The sequence below is a fragment of the Cynocephalus volans genome, chromosome 13, assembly GCF_027409185.1.
Source record: "Cynocephalus volans isolate mCynVol1 chromosome 13, mCynVol1.pri, whole genome shotgun sequence".
NCBI lineage: Eukaryota > Metazoa > Chordata > Mammalia > Dermoptera > Cynocephalidae > Cynocephalus > Cynocephalus volans.
The window spans coordinates 51,801,873-51,822,168 of NC_084472.1; the positions used below are offsets into that span (position 1 = coordinate 51,801,873).

Sequence of the window (20,296 nt, forward strand, 5' to 3'; positions counted from 1 at the left end):
CAAGGGAAATATGATAATATATTTGTTGAGTGATCTTTATCCTATTCTTTGAACTTTTTGTATATTTGAGGTTTTTCATAGTAAAAATTTAGAGGGAATAACGGGAAAAGTAAATTTCATCTCAATTTTTTTTGGCAGCTGGCTGTTAAAGGGATGAAACCACTGATGTTGATGTTATCAGCACCACACTCTAACCAACTGAGCTAACTGGCCAGCCCCTTAAATTTTTTTTTTTTTTTTTGGGCAGCTGGCCGGTGTGGGGATCTGAATCCTTGACCTTACATTTTTCTTTTTAAAAGTCACAATCAAATTAAGAAAACCCAAACCTATAGTAAAACAGGGGCAAAAGGTCTTCCCTTATTTCAAATTTTTCCTAGAGCTTTTTAGGCCTTCTTTTATCTAGGCAGAAGAAAGGTGAGAACATAGGAAAAAGATAATTGGGATAGTACGCTATACCAGAAAAAAAGAGTGTTGAGGACTAGCAAATAATGAGCAGTGTCAAACTAGCAGCTACACAGTATATATAAGAAGACTAGGTTTAGGAAGAATAGGTATCAACAGACAATTAATGCCAAAGCATTTTCTCTTTCTTCACTTTTCTCGTAAGGCATTGCTTTTCTCTGCAATGTTAGAGAGTTCTGCCCTGCAGTATTATTTTGGAAAGATTGTTGACTTCTTCATGTAGTGGGAGATCATGGGTGTCCTCACATTAATCTATTTGAGAATAGAAACTGTAGTACATGAGGCCTATTATAGTAAGGAAATGGAAGCACCAAGTTAAAGACCACAGGTTTCAAAATGTTCATTGTGTATGTGTGGGAGATAGAGATAGATTGATTAATTATTATTAGATTTACAAGTACAAGTAGGGGTCAGTAACAAGTGAAGGTGTTTTGGCCAAAAAATGGATGTAAACATGTTTGAAGGACAATGACTAATTTCGTAGAAAGATTGAAATAGACAGTGAGAGCATTAAGGGAGTAATAGACTTGAAAAAATCCAGAAGTTGTTAAATTTAGCAATAAAGATGAGATCTTTTTTCATCAAAAGGATTAAATTAGAATTGTGTGTGAAATTCTTAACACAGTGCTTGGTACTCAGTGAAAGCTTAATAATGCTAGTTATTGTTTGTGTATTCATTGAATGAATATAAATGAGGGGGCTTTAAAAAGTTTATGGAAGACGGAATTAAAAGATAAAAATAAAAAATATCAACTTTATTTCTCAATATAAGCTTCATCAAGTTCAAGACACTTTTATAAGTGAGGATGCCAGCTGTTTAGTCCTTCCCTAAATAACTGAGGGTTTTGGGAACTTAACCATGTCAATGCAGTTTTTTTTTTGCATTATCATCTGAAGAAAAATGGGTGCCCTGTCAAGATTTTTTAAGATTAGTAAACAAAAAGAAGTCAGAAGGAGCCTGGTAAGGAATGTAAGGTGGATGTCTACTGATTTCCCATTGGAACTCTTGCAAAATTGCTCTTGTTTGATGAGAGAATGGGGGAGGACTCTCCGGTGGACCTTTCCCGGGCATTTTGCTGGTAAAGCTTTGGCTAACTTTCTCAAAACACTCTCATAATAAGCAGATGTTATCATTCCTTGGTCCTCCAGAAAGCCAACAAGCAAAATGTCTTGAGCATTCCAAAAAACCGTTGCCATGAACTTTACTCTTCACCGGTCCACTTTTGCATTGACTGGACCACTTCCACCTCTTCATAGCCATTGCTTTGATTGTGCTTTGTCTTCAGGATCGTACTAGTAAAATGACGTTTCATCTTCTGTTACAGTTCTGCAAAGAAATGCTTCAGAATCTTGATCCCACTTGTCTAAATTTTTCATTGAAAGCTCTGCTCTTGTCTGCAGCTGGTCTGGGTGTAACAGTTTTGGCACCTATCTAACAGAAATTTGCTCAACTGTAATTTTTCTGTCAGAATTGTGTAAGCTGAACCAGTTGAGATGTCTGTGGTGTTGGCTATTGTTTCTGCTGTTAGTCTTCAATCAGGGTTTAAATAAGATTAATTTTTTCTTAGCAAATTGATGTGAATGGTCTGCCGCTGTGGGCTTTATTTTCAACATCATCTCGTCCCTTCTTAAAAGGAGTTAACCATTTGTAAACTGTTGATTTCTTTAGGGCATTTTCTCCATAAACTTTTTGTGGACATCAGTGATTTCACCATTCTTCCACCCAAGCTTCACCATAAATTTGATGCTTGTTCTCAGTTCAATTTTAGCAGAACTCATGTTGCTCTTTTCAAACTGATGTCTTATCCTTCTTAGTGCCTCTAACTAGATCCTGTTCAGACATGTTATAGCAAGTTAGTATATTTACTTTGGTGCAAAAAAATTTTGCAATACATGTCTAGTTTTTTCATAATATGTATTTTCCATGAACTTTTCGAAGACCCCTTGTATTGACCACAAGTAAAAGAATAACTGTTTTAGGTACTAATAAATCACTTTGTATCCTGGTGGAATGCAGTTTGCTTGATAGTGATTAAATAGCAAAGGTAGTGGGCTTAAATAGACTCTACCCTTGAGGAACAAAGACTTTAGTGAAACAGGTGAATTTTTAAACAACTAACTACACATAGGGTGATGAGTGTTAGGCATCAAGAATTTGTAGTGAAAACATGGGGTTTAGGACAGGGCATTCACTCAGAGAGGAGCCAGCATATGAAAAGATTATAGGCTAAAGAAATTCTTGTTAAAGTTAAATATATTGGAAACCCCATGTTATGTGCATATATGTAACTTTAAAACAAAACAAATGAACCTGGTGAGTCAGGGCCACTTAATTTATTCCTTTATTAACTGTATTTTAATGGAAAACACAGAAATGGGAAAAAACCAAGAAGACTCAAAAATTTATCTTGAGAATTTGAATTTTCTCTCAACTCAATCTCTTCCTTCTATTCTCCCTTATCAGAGGCAGCTATTGTTACTGTTTTTAATTTGTTTGATATCATTCCAGAATTATTCTAAGCATGCATACTTGTGTGTGCATGTATCTGTATGTGTACCCACTGTATGTTTTGGAGATTGTCTTATATCACATACTGAAGTGTTCCATTGTAAGGCTTTATCATAATTTATTTAACTAATTCCTAATTGATGGACATTAAATTCTTTCTATGTACCCTTTAAACATTATAGAAATTCTCAAACATATAAAAATAGAAATGAACACTCTTGTACTAAAAACAGCTTCAATACCTATTTTCATAGTTTGAGTTCCCTGGTGAGCAGACTCTGAGATGGATACTAATACTCAGGTTTATTGGGGAGTACTATTGGGATCAAGACCTAGGAAAAGGAAGCAGGTTTGGCCAAGGGTGAAAATTCGGTGCGGTCTCAGAGGAGTCTCAGTTGACTATGGAGAGAGTTGTGAAGATGGAATAGTCCTTCAGAGATCTCCTGAATTGGTGAGGTGGCCAGGCTTTTATATCTCCACATTGATCAGACATTGGATATGGGCTGTCCCATGGCAGGCGACAGGAGCTTGGGCAAGGAATCTCTCTTTGGCTGAGGCAATCATTAGTGGGTGGTGACAATCCAGGGCTGTCTGCTGGAACCTCTCTCAGCAATTGTTTAATAAGTCCTTCATTCCTGAAGGACAATCTGGGCACATAGTGTCCTTTGTACTTAATGATCCGGTAATATCTTCATCCTTTCCAACACCTCTTACCCCATATTCCCGTCCTTCTTGCATGTGCCGCAGATCCAAAACATGGTATGGTTTTATGTCTAAACACTTCAGTTCCACTTTTCTTTTAGTGAATGCTATGTTTTCGTAAACCTGTGATTAACTGGATTGCCTGGATAATGAAGTTTTCTGGTGAGCAGAATTTTGTGGTGAACAAAGACAATACGTTAGTTCCTTGGTATCTGTGGGGGATTGGTTCCAGGCCCCCCATCAGACATGAAAATCTGAAGATGGTCAAGTCCCTTAAATAAAATGGTGTAGTATTTTCATATAACCTACACACATCCTCTCATATACTTTAAATAATCTCTAGATTACTTTTAATATCTAATAGAATGTAAATTCTATGAAACAGTTGTTATATTGTATTGGTTTTTAAATCTGTATTATTTTTTATTATTATATTGTTATTTTTCATTTGTCTTCCAAATACTTTCCATGCACAGTTGGTTGAATCTGCAGTTGCAGAACCTGCGGATAGGGAGGATTGACTGTAGAGAATAATGATGAGTGTTTCATTAGTAATCAGGAGATCTGTGTTTGCCTTTGAGCTCTGATATCAGTTTGCTGTGTGATCTTGAGAGAGTTGCTAATGGACCTAAATATCCACCAAAGTAAAAAATCTGTAAGATGGTAATGAGCTTTACTTCTCTTTATTCTAGATTGGGAAATCAGATTATTTTTTGTCAATTAGAAAAGCCTTTCTTTTTCAAATGGTTAAATATATATATGTATATAAAAGCAAAACAGCAAGAGGTAGACCCATATTTTATAAACCTTTGAAATAGCTTGGGTTGACAATGGTTCATTGTAGTGGGTTAGAAATCTTGATTCTCCTTTGATCTTAGAATAGGATTTTTAGGTAATGCATGAATGAGCCAAAAGGCTCTTGAGTAGGGGACAACAGTCCACAGATAAGGTTGGCAAAAGCGATCTAATCAATTCTAATCACTGTTTAGGGATGGGATTGTGTACTTTGACTGTTCTAGGTTGCTGGTTTGATTCTGGCTTGAATGACTGTTGACTATTTAACCTACTGATTGTTCTTTAGATATGTTAAAAAAAAACTGCTTGAATGCTGTTTAAATATGCTAGAGAAATGGCTGTAGGAAGTATGTAAAAAAGAAAATATTTACTAAGGGCAAGCTGTTTGTTGGTGGATCAACTTAGCTTTTTACAAATTGCATTCTGGAATCTCACATTGTTAATTTTACTGCTAGTACTAGTTTTAGTTGTTTAAAGCTATACTTAGCTATAATTCCCTTCTGTAACATTGCCTGTTTTTATGTCCTTCTTTGATGATTGAATCAACTGATTTCTCTTATGAAACTTCCTTGTCTTGTCAATAAAAAGAAAGGCTGATTTTGAATCAGGGCTGCTCCCCTGATGGGTGGCAGTCCCTCCAGGCCTCATTGATGGTACTTTGAATTCTTTCTTTCTCTTTTTTCTGTCTCGGTTACACAGAGGAAAGTGTAACAGTTCATTGCATTTTTGCCATTCATGTGGAACAATTTTTGTTTAGTTCTCTGGTGCCATTTTATGAAAATATTTTCTGAGTTCTAATTTCTTTGACATCAGACTATGCCTCTTTTCCTCTTTCGCCTCATTTATGCTCTCACTTTTCTTTCTTTCCTCATGCTTCCCTCCTTCCTGTTTTCTTATCACTCAGCTTCAAAAGTAGTAGTCATCTTCTTGCCTCTGGCCTTACATATTTCATCAACCCCCATGATCTGTTGCTCTTTCTCTATAATGTCTTGTATTTTTCTTTCAAAGCTGTCATCATCATAGCTAGACTTCTTATCACTGTGCACCCAGGCTTGTTACAGTAGCATCATATTTGGCTTCTCTGTAGTTTTTTCTCTGTTACTCAAACATCATACCATCTCAAAAAGTTTTAGTATATTGCTCCTCTGTTTGGACATCTACTTATTGGACCATTAAGTCTCCTTACTACCTGACCCAGCTGAAGATCACTGTGAAACCTTGTAGTATTTTCTCCCTTCCAAAACATATAGTTAGTAAATTCTAGGTAAGTATAGAATAATTTATCTTACATATTAGAATCCGGATTTATTGATGACTTGTCTGGGCATTAGTATCATAATAATAGTGCCCATCTTTTACTTAGAGAGCTTTTAGTATTTGAAAATGCTTTTTCTTTTCTTTCATTCTTATAGTACCTTTGTGTAAAATCTGTGTCACAGTCCATGTTTCATTTTTACCAAGTTGGTGCATTGAACAGCAAGTCCTATTTATTGTATCTCTAAAATAGCTTTCATATCTGTATTATTTTCATTCTCATTGTTTTCACCACTAACAACCTTCATCATGTTTATTAAAGACATTGTATGTGGCGGATACTATGTATGCTAAGCATCATATGGTGGTGAATATGGTGGTTCTTGTTCTCAGGGAAAGACAGCCATAAAACAGAGAAACCCAGAAATAAGTAATGAGAGATTGTAATAAAATAGATGCCACCATCTCTCACCTTCAGTACTACTATAGCCTCATTGGTCTTCAGGTCCACAGTTTTATCCCTATCCATTGTATTGTAGACAGAGTGATCTTTCTGAAAAGCAAATCCAGATTTAAAACACTTGGCGTGCTTCCCATTGCTGTAGGGTTAAAGTGCAAACTCTTTAAGATGGCTTAAGGGCTGGTCGGTTAGCTCAATTGAGCTAACCTCAATTAAACACAGCCTTATAACCCCAAGGTCACAGGTTTGGATCCCCATACTGGCCAGCTGCCAAAAAACCCCACAAGAGATGGCACACCAAGTGCTTTATAATCTGATGCATGTTGGTCTGTTGGTTCTTGTCCAGCCATTCTGCTTTTTAACTCTGAATGTCAGCCCCGCTATTTTCACTGTCCAGAAAGAAGTGAGATCTTATGTCCGGAGTTTTGAACATGTGATTCTCTAAGCCTCTTCCTTGGTTAATTCCTACTCTTTCCATTCATCATTTCTTATAGGAATTCACAATAGGTCTACACTGAAGTCTAGGTTAGGGGATCTTTGTTTTGTGTTTCTGTAAGTCTTTGAGTCTTCTATCATGCTCTGTGCTAATTGTTTGTACATATATATATATACGTTCCACTGGATAGTTGAATTGTGTCTATTTTATTTACTTTTGTGATAACCTACACCTACTATGGTATGGCACAAAATGGAAACTTGGGAAATGCTGCTCTAAAATGTGTACTGATTATTATTATGAGATTGGAATTTAATTTGAAAGTCATTTTAGTGTTGAGATGGAAGTTTGCAATATTATTTGTAATAAAGTCATGCAGAACTAAATTGTCATATTTGCATTGCCTGTGTGCATAATTTGAATTATGTTTGATGGCATATTCAGTAATACATATTGTGACAGAAAGTTAATAAAAGATATTAACTGTTGAAAAGTTCACCCTTGTTAAATATTAAGTGACAATGCTGGGAGAAACCAGTAGATATATAAGAAGAATGTGAAGTAGCAAAACCTGTTTACCGAGCATCTGTCATAGGCTAGGTATTGTACTAGTTGAATTACATATATGGTCTCTCAATCTTTATGACAACTTTCTGAGAGGAGGGTATTATTATCTGTCTTTTACAGATGAGGAAACTGAGATCTAGAGAGGTAATTTTGTTAAGATCTCATAGAATAGTCAGGATTTAAATACAGGTCTTCTGATTGTAAGTCTACTCTTCTTCCCCGCCCCCCCCCCCCCCCGCCCCCACTGTATTTTAAAAAAATAATTTTTAATTTACTTATTTGTAGGATGCAGTATGTTGTTTCAGTACATGCATATATTGTACCTAGTATTCTTCCCATTATTATTTTTGTTGTTATTGACTGAACTACAGTTTTAGTTATTTCTATACAGAGCTGAGAAGTAGGTAAAAAGAGGGGAAATAGCAATACCTGAAATTAATCAAAACAGATGCCTGACTTTTTATCTTCAAGACCCCTGTTCTTTATGTCTTGATTTTTTGACTTAAAAATTATTCAATATTAATTTTAATCACTGTTGATGAGAAAACTAAGTCTCAGAAATGAGATGGTATGATCAAAGACTGCTTAATGAGAAGTAGAATCTAGAACTCCTGATATTTGACTCTAGAGCTTCATCTTGTAAAAAATTTTTTATTTAGTAGCCAATCTCTAAATGTAATTTTAAGCCAGATTTTGATATGAACATAAATGAAAACTGAATGTTCCTAGTATTCTTCTGTTTTTGAGAAGCATCTAGTCTTAGTACATATCTATTTATAAGGTAATGCTAAAATTTGAAGATAGCCTTTCCCCTGAATGTATTAGTTGCAAGATATGAATATATTATATATACAATATTTTGGAAAGTTAGTAAGATAATTTTTTTCAGAGTTTCTATTGAAATTAATATCCTATCAGATTATTCTACCTATTTGCTCAATCACTTTTGCTTATGGCCTTTTCCATGAAAATAGGAATTTTTTTTATCCCAATGAATCTTGTTCTGTGACTTGTTTCATTTCCATTTATTATAAAGATTTTTTGGAACATTTTTAATTTTCTTCTTAAAATAGGTGATAATGTTGGAACCATTAAGAATGGCTTATTAAAAAATAAATAGCTTACTTGAATGCTAGTGATTAAAAAACTGCATGCTCTGGATTTACACTGACCTTTCTTTTTTTTTCCCTTAAAAAACTCCCTTGTAGTGCCATTTTAGGGTGTCTTGGCTCATTCTTTATTCAGTTTAAAGAAACATATAGATTCCTGTGATCTGCTTAATTAAATGGTTAGGTTGTGGCTAATTGGCCCAATTTTTGTTTTAATCAGTCATTTAGAAATAGGTTTCTGTGGTTACCAATTCAGTGATAGTCTTGATTAATCCTTCTTAGAAGTATTTGATTGTGATATGCTATTCTGTCATTGTAAGACATGCTATCCTTTATTTGACACTATTGCATTAGTGTTTTCTGTAGCTTTTCTAATTTCACTTTTATTTTATTAGGCTTTTAAGGTATTAGAAAAAAAATGTTTTGATGCATTTAATACCATATACTCCTCAGTCCTAGATCTATCTGTTTGTGTTCTCTTTAAGCCAGGCAGAATGCACTGAGTACAAGTTGTCATGTATCTAGAGATACAGTGTTCTTTCCAGGTCTCGCCATGTTATGTTCAATGCTTTGAGCTTGCTTACTTAGTTGAGAGAAATCTTCTTTGGTGATATAATTTAAAACTGAGTGTTGTCACCATGGAAAAATGAATTCCTTCCAGATTCTCTTTTTTGAGAAAATCATTGTTAGATGTGTCATTTGGTAAGGAACATGCTGTTTCACATTTATTAAAATTGGTTAATTGCTTAGTTTTATTTTCTAATAGAGGAATAGGAAAATAATTGTTATTGTCATAGTGGTTTGTGAAATTGGCACACAACAAGTAGGGTTTTATTAACAGAAAGTGGACTTTGAATTTTTTCTTTAAATATATTCCTTTTACTTGTAGCAAAAAAAAAAAAATAAGGTTTTGGGGGAAACAAACTGATGAAAGTTATGCATTCTAACAAAAAAGATGTAATATAGATTGTTTTTAGTAAATATTCCAATGTCATTCATAATTTTTTATTTGCCTTATTTTTTTTTTTTTCAGTGATCATTTCTTTCTTTTGACCATCTTTCAGACTGTAAGGTGACCCCCTAGTGTCTAATAAGATCTGGTAAAGTTCTCTCTTCTGTGGAGACCACTTTGAATATCCCAGTCTTTCTTTCTGCCTAACTCCTCTGAACTCTTATTATTTAGGTCTTTAACCACACAGTTTATGATACTTAAATACTGTTTTGCCAACTAAATTTTAATTTCGCTATATGAAGAAATAATTCCTTATATTTGTGCTTTCTTGCAAGAGGTGCAGTCCAGTATACACTGATTAATTGACTATCATCTCACCAGAAACTGCATTTTTACTATGGAGAAATTAGTTTAAAAATACATTCTTTTTCCCTCAAGTTTCAAAGTTTCCAATAAAAGACCTTCATGACCTTCAGACATAATAGGTTTGAAGTAAATGTGGTTGAATGGGTTTCTCACTGAATATACTCTTTTAAATGTTTAGCACACTGTGAAAAAGTACTGAGATTTCCTTGGACGTTGCTATTTATTGCTGTTATGGAGACTTAATGAGGTTTTGACACCTTACTTGTCATCAATAGCACAGCAGAGTGTGAAACACCATGGGTTCTGAAGTCAGGCTGCCTGGGTTCTGGTTTGGCTCCATAACTTGTCACTTTGTGACTCTGCTTCAATATCTGTGTCTGTAAAAGAGGAGTGATAATAGTCCTTACCTTGTGTTTTGTTGTGAGGTATAATTGAGGTTATATATGTTTATATATATGCAATATTTAGAAGAATTCTTGGCACTTAAGTTCTTCATAATTATCGACACAGCAGAGTTGCGCAGCGGAAGCGTGCTGGGCCCATAAGTTCTTCATAATTATCGTCTAGTGATAGTTGTACAGTCTGTGTGTACCAGACTTTCTGAGAACAATTTTTATATTTGACTTGTCTTTTTTGTGAAGGCAGATGACTTGAGATCAGAAGGTCAGCATCTGCATTTGGGCTCTATGACTTGCCAGTTCTGTGTCCCATAAACATTAACTTATGCCTTAGTTTCTACTCCACAAACCTTGAAAGACTGTTTTGAAAAGGAAAATGAAGTATACATAAAAGTACTTTATAAACTGTGAAGTGCTAAATAAATGAGGTACTGAAGTCATTGGCCTTTCACTAGTAAATTTTGCAAATTGTGAATGCTTAGGGTAAATACCTGTGTTTCATGTTTTAAGCATCTTAATCTAGGAGTACTTATGATAAATTAGTTTTTTTTTGTTCGAGAATAATAAATGTTTAAGTGGCTAAAATTTAGTATCAGGAATACGTGTTTATTTTCAAATTGTACAAGTTGGCTCTATGATAAAAATATACAACATGTATTAAAGGAAATATCTGACACTATTGTTGTTATAACATTTTCAGGTTTGAAAACACAATGGCAGGAAACAGCCTTGTTCTACCCATTGTTCTTTGGGGTCGCAAAGCACCAACGCATTGTATCTCAACAGTACTTTTAACTGATGATGCAGCCACAATCGTTACAGGATGCCATGATGGACAAATATGTCTCTGGGATCTTTCAGTGGAATTGGAGGTGAGTATTTGAAATGCTTATTGTACATCTTAAATATAAGAAATATAAGAAACTTATAGAATAACATAGTCCCAGAACATACTTGGGCTTATAATTTCTACAAAATATGTTTCAACTAAGTTGGTAGTATGCAGATTGATTATTTACATAATTTATCACAGTTGACTTCTACTGGCTTTTGGCTGTTTTCAAACATAATGTCTACCCTAAGTGGTTTAATATTTGTTGCATTTAAGATTTTTCAAACATTATGACCCGTTGTTACTGAAGAAGGTATCTGAAGAGGTGTTAAAAAACTGTTTAAAGCTTAGCTTCTAAGGTAAATGCTTTGAAGAGGGAAAAACTTTTTAAAAAATATGTTTTGTTGTATTGATTTTTAAAATCACTGTATATTTATTGTCATTTCTTACTACTCATGGAGTGCTCTATGTGCTCTTCTTCTTGGCTCCTCAGTGGACAGAGCTAGGAAAATATGAATTGGGGACATGCACGTACACACACACACACACACACACACACACACACACACACACACACTCTCACACTCACACACTCATCACACACACACGAGTTCACACTGATACCTCCAATTTCACAGCATTGTGCTACTTTTCTCTCTTCCGTATTTGTAACTCCCTTCTCTGACAGCTCCTCTCAGGAATTTTCTGTAAAGAGGAACAGAGAAAATGGGGTGGTAGCTGGTATGGCATGTGGAGTTAAGAAAGTTGAGTTTTTGTGTTTTTTTGGTTTTTTTTTTTTTGGGTGGTTGGCTGGTATGGGGATCCGAACCCTTGACCTTGGTGTTATCAACACCAAACTCTAACCAGCTGAGCTAACCAGCCAGCCCAAGAAAGTTGATTTTTTTATTATAGTTTTTTTTCATAACAGCCTTATTGAAATATAATTCACATACCATACAATTCATCTATTTGAAGTATACACTTTAATGTTTTTTAATATGTTCACAGAGTTATGCAACCATTGACCACAGAAAAATTTTTTTTTCATTGTTTATTTATTTATTTTATTTTCTTTAAATTTTATTTTGTCGATATACATTGTGGCTGATTATTGCTCCCCATCACCAAAACCTCCCCCCCTCCTTCCCCCCTCCCCCCCAACAATGTCCTTTCTGTTTGCTTGTCGTATCAACTTCAAGTAATTGTGGTTGTTATATCTTCTCCCCCCCCCCGGGTTTTTTTTTTTTTTTTTTGTGTGTGTGTGTGTGTGAATTTATATATTAATTTTTAGCTCCCACCAATAAGTGAGAACATGTGGTATTTCTCTTTCTGTGCCTGACTTGTTTCACTTAATATAATTCTCTCAAGGTCCATCCATGTTGTTGCAAATGGCAGTATTTCATTCGTTTTTATAGCTGAGTAGTATTCCATTGTGTAGATGTATGACATTTTCCGTATCCACTCATCTGATGATGGACATTTGGGCTGGTTCCAACTCTTGGCTATTGTAAAGAGTGCTGCGATGAACATCGGGGAACAGGTATACCTTCGACTTGATGATTTCCATTCCTCTGGGTATATTCTCAGCAGTGGGATAGCTTGGTCGTATGGTAGATCTATCTGCAATTGTTTGAGGAACCTCCATACCAATTTCCATAGAGGCTGCACCATTTTGCAGTCCCACCAACAATGTATGAGAGTTCCTTTTTCTCCGCAACCTCGCCAGCATTTATTGTTCAGGGTCTTTTGGATTTTAGCCATCCTAACTGGGGTTAGATGGTATCTCAGTGTGGTTTTGATTTGCATTTCCCGGATGCTGAGTGATGTTGAGCATTTTTTCATATGTCTGTTGGCCATTTGTATATCTTCCTTAGAGAAATGCCTCCTTAGCTCTTTTGCCCATTTTTTAATTGGGTTGCTTGTTTTCTTCTTGTAAAGTTGTTTGAGTTCCTTATATATTCTGGATATTAATCCTTTGTCAGATGTATATTTTGCAAATATTTTCTCCCACTCTGTTGGTTGTCTTTTAACTCTGTTAATTGTTTCTTTTGCTGTGCAGAAGCTTTTGAGTTTGATATAATCCCATTTGTTTATTTTTCCTTTGGTTGCCCGTGCTTTTGGAGTTGTATTCATGAAGTCAACCACAGAAAATTTTAAAACATTTTTATCTCCCTGAATACCAAGTCAGATCCCCATACTGGCCAGCCACCAAAAAACCTCCCAAAACAAATCAAGCCCTGCTGTAACCTTTAACTGTCACTTCCAATACTCTCATTACCCTACAGCAACCACTAATCTACTTTCTGTCTCTGCAGTGTTGCTTATCCTGGACATTTCATATAGATGGAATCATATAATATGTGGTTTTTTTATGACTGACTTTTTTCATTTAGCATGTTTTCAAGGTTCATCTATGTTGTAGCATGTATCAATACTTCATTTCTTTTTATGGCCAAATCACTTTTCATTTTATGGATATACCACCCTTTATTTGTTCATTTATCAGTTGAAGGATATTTAGGTTGTTTCTACTTTTAGCCTTTATGAATAATGCTGTTATGAACATTTGTGTATGAATTTTTGTGTGGATATATGTTTTCATTGCTCTTAGGTATACACTTGGGCATGGAATTGCTGGTTCATAAGGCAACTTTATGTTTAACCATATTAGGAACCACCAGATTGTTTTCTAAAGTGACTGCACCATTTTACATTACCGTAGCAGTGTATGAGGGTTTCAGACTGGCTAGTTGGCTTAGCTGATTAGAGCACCCCCTTGTAACACCAGGGTCAAGGGTTTGGATCCCCATACTGGCCAGCCACACACACACACAAAACAAAAAAAAAAAAGAAAAGAAAAGAAAAAGAAATTAGTGTATGAGGGTTTCAGTTTTTTTGCATTCTTGTCAAGAGTTGTTATTGTCTTTTTGATTCAAGCCATACTAGTGGGTGTGAAGTTGTAGTTGATTGTGGTTATGTTTTGTATTTACCTGTTGGCTAATGATGGTGAGCACCTTTTCATATTCTTATTGGCCATTTATATATCTTCTCTGGTGAACTGTCTATTCAGAGTTTTTGCCCATTATAAAAAAAAATAAATTCTTTTTCTTTGCCCATTTTAAAATTGGGTTTTTGTCTTTTTGTTATTGGATCGTAAGAATTCTTTAATCTATTCTAGATAAAAATCACTTAACAGATATATAATTTGCAAATATTTTGTCTCATTCTGTAAGTTGTCTTTTCACTTTCTTGATGGTGTCTTTTGATGCACAAAATATTTGAATTTTGATGAACTCTAGTTTATCTATTTTTCCATTGTTTCCTTGTGCTTTTGTTGTCATATCTAAGAAACCATTGCCAAATCTAAAGTCATGAAGATTTATCCCTGTGATTTTTTCGTAAGAGTTTTATAGTTTTACCCTTTACCTTTAGGTCTCACACATCTAATTAATATGTATCAATACATATTAATTAAATTTTATGTATGATGTGAGACAGGGGTCTGGCTTCATTTTTTTGCATGTGGCTATCCAATTGTCCCAGCATCCTTTGTTGAAAGGATGATTTGTACCCCATTGAATGGTATTAGCACTCTTGTGGGAAATCAATTGACCATAGATACATGCCTTTATATCTGGACTCTCAATTCTATACCATTGTTCTATATGTCTATCCTGATGCCATCTTATACTGTCTTGATTACTGTTGTTTTATATTAAGGTTTGAAATCGGGATGTGTGAGTCCTCTAATATTGTCCCTTTTTATGAGATTGTTTTTTGAATTTCCGTATGAATTTTTGATCAGTTTGTCAATTTCTACAAAGAAGCCAGTTAGGATTTTGATAGGGAATATGCTGAATCTATAGATGAGTTTGGGGATTATTACCATGCTAACACAGTATTAAGTTTAATGATTCGTGAACATAGAATGCCTTTCCATTTATGTAGATCTTCTTCAGTTGTTTTTAATGATATCTTGTAGTTTTCAGAGTTCAAGTTTTAGACTCTTTTTATTAAATTCACTTCTGAGAATTTTATTTTTTTGAATCTATTGTAAATGGAATTGTTCAACTTATTTTATTTTCAGATTGCTCATTGCTGTTATATAGAAATACAATTAATTTCATTTATTGATCTTGTATCTTGCAACCTTATTGACTTGTTTATTAGTTCTAATACTTTTTTAGTGGATTCCTTAGGATTTTATATATACAAGGTAATGTCGTCCTTGAATAGAGAGAGTTTTACTTTTTTTTCAGTGTGGATGCCTTTTATTTCATTTTCTTACCTAATTGTCCTGGATAGCACCTTCAGTATAATGTTAAATAAAAGTGATGAGAGTGATCTTAGAGGAAAAGCATAGTCTTTTACTTTTAAGTATGATATTAGCTGTGGGTTTTTCAAAGATATCCTTTATCAGTTAACGAAGTTCCCTTCTCTTCCTAGTTTGTTGAGTGTAGTTATCAAGAAGGAATGTTGGATTTTGTCAAATGCATTTTCTGTGTTTATCAAGATGCAGATTTGACTTCTATTCTGTTGATTTGATGGAATTGCTATTTTTTTAATAGGAGGCATTTTAGTGTGTTTGTATTGAACAGAATGATCAAATAAAAAGTGAATATTGATGATTTTAAAGAGATGGGTGGCAGTTGAAATGAAGTTCAGAGACTGGAGGGGATGTAATCCAGTGCCCAGGCTAAGGAGTTTTCTTTGATAGCATCAAGAAAAATTTATTCACTCTAATAGGGAAGCTGGAGGTATGGGTGCAGATAGATTGGTTACTCTTTTGGTAGTAATGTACTTTTCTTGATGCTTCTACTGTTTTTCCGAAAAGTAAGCAAGGTATCAGCTGAAAGTGAGGAGTGTGGAGGAGTTATTGGAGTTTTCAGGAGAGAGAAGCTGTGCAATGGGTACTCGGGAGAGTAGGAGTATGAATAGACTAGAGAAATGAGACAGGACTGATGGATGGCACTCAGGGTCTCCTTGAAGTAAGATGTCATTAATTTCACATGAAACCAGTCAGCATGGTGGTGTAGTTTCTCCAGCCACTTTCAGTTTCTTAGACATAGGCTCAGGGCAAGCAAAGAGCCAGATTTAACTGGGTTGAGGTTTTGCTTGGCAGTCCTAACAAAGGGAGAGAGGGGCAAATGATTTTTGTGTATGTGGGGTAGTAATTATAATGATGTTCTATGGACTCTTAAGTTGGGTAGGAACTTAAGTTGAATGCCTTCCATTTTGATGTGAAAGGCATTGATGTGTTGATATGAAGGGATGAAGGATGAGGGATAGTGGTTAGTGCAATGGTGATAGGGTAGAGGTGGGTCTGAGGTTTTTGGTGGGGATGAAGAATTGTTGGTTTTGGAAGATGAGATGGAATGAGTTAAAAAGATAGGAGGTGGTGATTGGAGAATGAGATTCTTGAATTCGATTCTGAAGGATTTCATTTATTAATGATCATGGGACTACAGTGCAGTGTAGAGGGGCATAGGAAAAAATCATTAGAGGTAAGGCAGTTAGGGGGTAAGGCCTGGGTACTATAGGGCTTATCCGTGAAGATGTTTAAATCGCCTAGAAGTAAGATACTAGAAGTATTGAGGAGTAAGACAGTGAGTCAAGTGCCAGGATCTTCAAGGAATGAGAACGAGTGACTTGGATATTTGTAATGAATATTATAAAGTAGACGCTGATGGTGTAAAGTGCAAGAGTGCTAAGGGTTTTGCTAGAGGAGGGTAGATTCAAAAATTCTGGAAGAGAGAAAGAGGGGCAAAGGAGACACTTATTCTTCCTCCAGGCGTTATAGTACATAATATGATGGAGAAAAACCAGCCACCATGTGAGAGGGCTTCAATGGAAACTATCCTCAGGGGACTTCCAGGTTTTGATTACAGCAAGAAGTTTGCAAGCAATATTTATAAAGGAGATTGGAAGACTGTAGAGGATTTTGCTGATGATTGTCCTGAGTTCCAAGGGGCATGGAAGAGGAGTTGGGGGAAGGGTATATGATTGGATCACAATGGAGGGGGTACTGAGCCACATAGGGATTAACATTGATAATTAATATTCAGAAAGAAATCAATTAAATCCAAACTTATTAATTTAATAATAGTTGGTGTTTGGGTTCTAGGCATTTCCAGGTATTTGGGCTACAAAAATAAATACAGCACATTGTGTTCACTTAGGAAGCCCAGCCTAAAGACCTCAGAAAACTGTAAAAATGATACTGCAAATTCGGATGACATGTAAGAGCTAGGTATACAGGTTGGAAAGTAACTGGAAACCTGTGTTGTAGAATGCGATATGCCTTCCGGCTTGATAACAAACCAAATGCAAATCAGCAATGTAACACTGAGGGGAAAAAAAAATCCCATGACATTATACTGGAATAATTACAAGCAGTGAGATTGACTTGTGAGATCTTGGAAACAATTCTTTCACTGAATTTTTTTTGCATGGATTTCACTAGAATGTTCTATTTATTTAAGTTCAAGTAAGAGGGAAAAAAATGACCCTGCATGGAGTGAGGGAGTGAGAAGTGAGGTGGGGATTAGGAGAGAAATACATCTTTCGAAAGATATTTAAAGGAATTGGACTATTTACCCAAAAGAAAAGAAGGCTAAAGAAAAATTGTCTTTTGACGTAAATGGAGTCTTTTTTTTTTCCCCCCGTGGTGAGCCAGTATGGCCATCTGAACCTTTGACCTTAGTGTTATAAAACCATGCTCTAAACAATCAACTGAGTTAACTGGCTAGCCTGAGAGTCTTCTTAAGTATTACACTTTTTAGCAGCTAGTTATGCCCAAGAAGAAGAAATGTAACATTCAGAAAGATAGTACATCATGCTTTCTCTTGAGTTCATAGTATCTTCACTTCCTTTTTTGCTGGTGAAGGATTCACAACTATAGAACTTTGCCATCTCTATCTTGGTCTCCTTTCATCTGTGAAAAAGATTGGAAGCTTGGCCTAAACCCTTGATGGCAATAAAATGTATGACAGAAATCTCAGAAGCAATAATTTAATGAGTACCTAGAGAGGTGGTGGTAAGACTAAAGATGTAGGTATTGTCTCTTCTATGCAGTATTTGTTAAGCCATGACTATCTATAAAGCTACAACATATTTATGAGACTTGTTCCTATCTTCATGAAGCTTTCATTCAAATAGAGAAACAGATTTGTGTCCACGGCATTCAATGAAAGAAATAAAATGTTATGGTAAGAGCTCAGTCCTTGGAGGAGGACAAACATGGGTTGAATCTAATGTCTTGGGTGATTTACTTAACGTCTTTGTGTCTGTGTTTAAAATAGGGTCTGCCACACAAAGTTGTGGTAAGAATTCAGTGAAGAAATGTGTGTTACGCAGTTTTCACAGTGTAAATATTTATTTAATGATTGGTAATTATAGCATCTCAGATAGTAGGGGGAAAAATAGCTAAAGGGGATAAATAAAGAGTTGTGCTGAATGATGGCTGGCTAGCTAGCCCCAAGGTCTCAGATTGGAATATTACAGTTTACTCTTAAGATCTGGCACATCCCATCTTTTTATTCTTGCCTTGCCAGTGCTAACTTTATAACTGTTGCTTTCAAACTGTGTGGTCTTTAAGGATGAATGATTTTTGTGAATTGGTCAAACAGATTATTTTATGATATTTCTTTGTACCAATTATGTGTGAAATGTTTTGTTAATAACTATGACCCAATTTATATCTTTATAGAATGTAGTGGGATATAAATAAAACATATAAATATAATAATATACTTTACATTTCTTTAGACGTTTCTTGATGTTGAAACTTTGTAGTTGTGATCTAGCATTGACCCAGGCACAGATGAATTTTTGGATGGTTATCTCTTTATCATGGTTGTTCTTTCTGTGTTTGCCATTTAGTGGTCATTCAGAACAATTTCTTAAAATCATTTCTTTGTAATGCCCCAGAAAACTTCTATTTAATGAGTTGAATCAGTTTTAGTTCATTTTTGGCTGAATTGTACTTATGATTAAACTTTGTACTTACAGTTAGAGGTATAGTTATATTTATATAATTTTTTGCTTTCATCCTACAACAGATGGCAGAACTGTATACTTTAGTTTTATTTTACAATTGTTCATTGTCAATATGTAGAAATACAGTTGCTTTTTGACCCTGTGTATGTATTGTGACTGTGCTATATTCACTTATTTAGAAGTTTTTTTTTCTAGTTATCTTAGGATTTTCTTTATATATTATTATTTTGTCTGTGAATGAAGGTAATTTTCTCCTTTACAATATGTATGCTCTTTATTCCTTCTTGGTAGGCAATAAGCTGCCTCATTGTTGATTTAGACTTACAGTACAATGTTGAATGTTGAAGGAATGGACATCCTTGCCATGTTCCTGATCTCAGGGGAAAGTGTTCAGTCTTTCACCATTAAGTATGATGTCAGCTTTAGTCTTTTCATAGGTGCCTTTTATAAAGTTGAGTTACCCTTTTGTTCTTAGTTTGCTGAGTGTTTTTATCATGAATGCTTTTTGAATTTTGTAGAATGATTTTTCTGTATCTTTTCCTTTGTTCTCTTAATGCGGTGAATTACATTGCTTTTCAAATATTAAATTGATTATGCATTCTCAGGATAAACTCCACTTGGTCATGATGTACTGCCATTTTATGTATTGCTAGGTTGGATTTCTTAAAATTTACACTTGATCTTAGCCAAAAGGCCAAGAAGTGATGGATTTTTAAAAATTTTATTTGGGCTTTTTTGGGGTGGGGTGCATGGTTCATGAGTTATATTGATCTGGAGTTTTCTTGTAATCTCTGGTTTTAGCATCAGGGTAATGCTGGCCACATAACATGAGTTTGGAAGTGTTTCCTTGTCCTCTATTTTTTCAGGAAGTTTGTGTAGGATTGAAATTATTTCTTCCTTAAATATTTGTTGAAATATACCAGTGAAAGCATCTGAGCCTAGAATTTTCTTTGTGGGAAAGATTTTAAATTACATATTCAATTCATTTAAAATACCTAGGGCTATTCAAGGACTGGACAGTTTGCTCACTAGGTAGAGCTTGGTGCTGATAACACCAAGGTCAGGGGTTCAGATCCCTGCACCAGCCAGTTGTGCCCCCTCCCTGCTGCCACACCAAATATATATATAGGGCTATTCAGACTTTCTGTTTTTTGTTGTTGTTGTCTTTTTGGTATTGGGAATTGGCTGTTTTGGTATAGTCCTTGAGTTAAGGATGGTCGTTACATTTTCAAGTGATTTAATAAGAAACAAGAACACAGACAAATATGTGATGGAGACTATTTGTGGCCTGCAAAAACTTTTAATGAAAAAGTTTGCTGACCCCAATCTAAGTTGTCATATTTATTGATTTAAAGTTGCCATGATATTCACTTGTTATTTTAATGACTGTAGATTTGTAGAAGCGTTTATTCTTTTACTCCTAATATTGGTACTTTGTATCCTCTCTCTTTTTAAT

General features: G+C 35.0%; 1 protein-coding gene across 3 annotated transcripts in view; it reads left to right on the top strand.

The window, feature by feature from the left end:
* Positions 1-20,296, top strand: part of WDR7 (WD repeat domain 7) — a 362,337-nt gene that overhangs the window by 9,141 nt on the left and 332,900 nt on the right. For all 3 annotated transcript variants that reach the window (XM_063077001.1, XM_063077002.1, XM_063077003.1), the window contains exon 2: positions 10,711-10,882. In XM_063077001.1, coding sequence (XP_062933071.1) covers positions 10,724-10,882 — 159 coding nt within the window. In that variant the 5' untranslated portion in view covers positions 10,711-10,723. The remainder of the gene's footprint in view (positions 1-10,710; positions 10,883-20,296) is intronic.